Raw genomic sequence first — 3,661 nt, 5'->3', positions numbered from 1 at the left:
TATTTTAGATGATATAATTTATATCAATTATAATAATATATATTTAATGATTATATAATATTATACAATGGTTTGTTTTATGTATAGTTTTATAATTATTATCTTTCTTATATGTGTTTAATGGTTTTCATTATTTAACTTAAAGTATCAACTTGTTATTGATTTAATAATATCAATATAAGAGTGTTAGTTTATAAGGATTATTAATTGATTATAATTGATTTATTTATAAAAGTACCTAAGTGAAATATGTATTTTCCATCTTAAATATGTTTATTATTATATGTAGTTGACATAGAGAATTATATTTAATAGATAATGATATTATTATATATTTTATTATTTTATATATATTCATATTATATCATTTAATTATATTTTAATGTTTAGGTATATATATTCCTACTATTGTATAGTTGTTGGGTCTTATTTAGAGGTTCATGACACATTGCCCAACATTCTATTGCCTTAGTGAGAATTCTAGAAATGAATTGTGAAACCTTAACTTGTCCTTTACAATCATTATTAAATATATTAATATTTGTTGCTCGGTTATAAAATTTGCTTCAATTTTGTAAGCCATGATTAATTTTTGAAACTCGCCTGATTTTAAGCTTTAAAATGGCCGTGTTATTTTTGAATTCTTGTGAGTTTCTAAATCTTCATGTCATTGGCTCGTTCCCAGGTCTGCATAGCACTTGAAATTTTTTAAATCTGACTTTTGAGCCTCAAGTTATTGCAGGTTAATGGATAGACCCAAAAACACATTTTTCCTAACCATTAACCTCTCAAAAGGTTAATGATAACCTCCAAAACACATTTTTCCTAACCATTAACCTCTTAAAGGGTTAATGGTAATTTCCAAAAACATGTTTTTCTTAACCTCTTTAATGTGGGTGCCCAGATAGAAGGCATATTGAAGGTTACAGAAGAAAAGTAACATATGGATTTTGGAAATCTGTTTACCAACAGTATGGAATTGAATTATATTTATCAGGAGAAAAGAGTAATTTAGTTTGTTGGATTTAGTAATTTTTCCTCTTTAGAAGTAAGAAAAGAGGATACAAAACTCCATGAAAGTACCAAGATGAGCTTCGTCACTGCCGATGTAATTGTTGGTCCCTTGCAAGGCTGCACTAGAAAGATATCTTTGGCCGAAGGAAAACAAGTGCATGCCCAAGTCATCAAAACAGCTCTATCCTTGGGCAATCATCTTCTCCACATGTATGCAAAATGTCAGTGTGTCGAGGATGCTCGCCTAGTGTTCGACAGAATGCAGGTTACGTGAAATGTGGGGTTCTGGGAGTTGCACATGAACTGTTTAACAAAATGCCTGAACGAGACACGATTTCTTGGAATGCTATGATTGCAAGATATGCTAGAAATGGATTGGTGGATCAAGCCTTGATGCTCTACTAGGAATGGTGGAGTTTGGGTTTCAAACAGGATAAGTATTTGATTGCCAGTGTGATCAGTGCTTGTGTGGGATTGATCGATTTGGAACAGGGAAAGAGAATTCATGCTTCTGCTATTAAAATTGGACTCGCATCAAATGCTTTTGTGGAGAGTGCCCTTGTTGATATGTATGCAAAATGTCAGTGTGTAGAGGATGCTCAACAGGTTTTTTTTTAAAAAAATGTCTGAACAAGATGTAGTGGCTTCGACAGCCATGATTTTCGGCTATTCATGTTGTGGAAACGTCATGGATGCACACTGATTGTTTGACAAAATGCCTGAACGAAATGTTTTTTCATGGAATGCAATGGTGGGGGAATACGTACAAAATGGGCACTTGTTGGGTAGTACTCATAATAATAATAGGAAAGGAAAGATGTTGATAAGTGAAAAGAGAGTGGGATGGAGTAGAAGAGCTACAAACGAAGCAGAAGTAGCAGCGGAGTATCAGTGTTCAGGATATGGTTATGTGTTTGTTGATACATTTCTAAGAGATGAGAATGGATTTATGCTTTGTGAATGCAATCCCTACTACACTAGACTTGACTATTCACAACTTGTTCCAAATTGTGTGGCAGATGCCGGCCAAGGAGATCCCACATTCTTGAAACCATTCTGGATTGCAAATGTAGAAGTGGTAGCAACAGTAGTGCCGCCATGGTACAAAATGAGATATGACATAAATAACCATTTGGAATATGTTGCCACATCACTAGAGTTAGAGAAGTAGATTTGCGCCATTGATGAACTCGTGGGAAATGCAGTCATAAAATGAAGATATATTGTTCTTGGAACAGGTTCTACCCAGCTTATCAATGTCGCTATTTATAGCCTTTCCCAAGCCTACAATCTGCCAAACCCATCAAAGTGGTTGATGCTACTCTATACTATGGCTTGTATAGAGAAAAGTAAGAGATGTTCGACTCAATGGACTAGGTGTGGAAGTTAAACACTAGAACTTGGGTTACAAAAGCTGAGAAATTGGATACCTCTATGTTCATTGAATTTGTAACATCTTCGAACAATCCAGATGGTTGATTGAAGAAAGATGTTTTGAAGAGTAAGAATGTGAGAGATATAAATGGTTGTGCATATTATTGGCCTCACTTCAAAAGCATCCCAAGTCCAGCTGATGATGATGTTGTGCTTTTCACCCTCCTCAAGCTCATTGGCCATGTAGGTTCCTAGCACAGGTGGACAATTGTTAAACACTACGATGTGTATGAGAAGATGTACGATTACATTGAAGAAAAACACAATTGGTAGATATAAACATGGTTGGAGAGATCGTGAATGTAAAGTTAGTATTCAGTGCACACGCCACACGCTCTTGGTCTCTTCATAAAAAGGAGGATATGGATTCATTAATAAAGTGATGTTATTTGAATGAATCGTTCAAATATCAAAAAGAGATCAGCAAAGATTTATTATGCAATCTTTCTTCGAGGAAAGATGTAAAATCTAAGTTTCAGGTTGTACTAGGTTAATTTTATTGAGGTTAATTAAACTCACCCAAATCACGTATTTGGGAGGTAGTTACTAACCACAGAGGGGTAGTTATTAACCTCTGTGTCTATATAAGGGCTCTTTTGGGCTTTGTAAAGGGACTTTTTTGGGCTTTAGAAAAAGGGAACACTATGCAAAAATTTTGATTAGAAGATGATATTTGGAAAGTATGTACAGATTTGTCTTTATAATTAGAAATTCCTCTTAAGTTCTTGGTGCAAGAAAGTAAAGGAACGTGCAATTTGAGTTCTCTGATTCTAAATCTAAATTGTTTAGAATGTTGATTATCTTTGTAGTGAGCATTCTCACAATATGGTATAGATGTTTATGAATCTGTGGATCAACATTGTGCTAGTAATAGTTTTCAAGCGTAGATCTTGGTTGTTGTTATTAGCAGTTTTAATTTAGTAGTTTGGGAAAACCTTGAAGTCGTGTGGTGCATTCGTCATCATGAGATTTCTCCCCTTTCAATTTTAATTTTACATCTATTTGAAAAGCTTCAAAATTATATCATACGAGGGAGCTGCCCCTCTAAACACAGAGGAAGGCCGCATATCAAGGGCCTATCCAACTGTTGTGAATAGTTTGCCACACACTCCATTGGGCCAATTCTACTGTGACAAATCTGTTTACCAACAATATTGTAATTATGTATTTTATTATTTTTATTAATTATATATTATTTTTAATGATTATATAT

At 34.0% G+C, this 3,661-nt stretch overlaps 1 protein-coding gene across 1 annotated transcript; it reads left to right on the top strand.

Annotated features, from left to right (window-relative positions):
• Nucleotides 1-912: 912 nt before the first annotated feature.
• LOC149559572 (tryptophan aminotransferase-related protein 3-like) lies at nt 913-3,083 on the top strand. Its single transcript, XM_089828414.1, has one exon. The coding sequence runs from the start codon at nt 1,730-1,732 to the stop codon at nt 2,183-2,185; it is 456 nt and encodes a 151-aa protein (XP_089684540.1). The 5' UTR covers nt 913-1,729; the 3' UTR covers nt 2,186-3,083.
• Nucleotides 3,084-3,661: the final 578 nt, after the last annotated feature.

Source organism: Cupressus sempervirens, chromosome 5 (genome assembly GCF_028749045.1).
Source record: "Cupressus sempervirens isolate cs-2001-9-10 chromosome 5, ASM2874904v1, whole genome shotgun sequence".
Taxonomy (NCBI): domain Eukaryota; kingdom Viridiplantae; phylum Streptophyta; class Pinopsida; order Cupressales; family Cupressaceae; genus Cupressus; species Cupressus sempervirens.
The sequence above is the reverse complement of the archived record's forward strand: the minus strand, read 5'-3'. Positions and strand labels throughout refer to the sequence as shown.

What these genes read in the sequence shown, in the direction of transcription:
- LOC149559572 (XM_089828414.1), top strand. Translation starts at nt 1,730, where the DNA reads ATGCCTGAACGAAATGTTTTTTCATGGAATGCAATGGTGGGGGAATAC.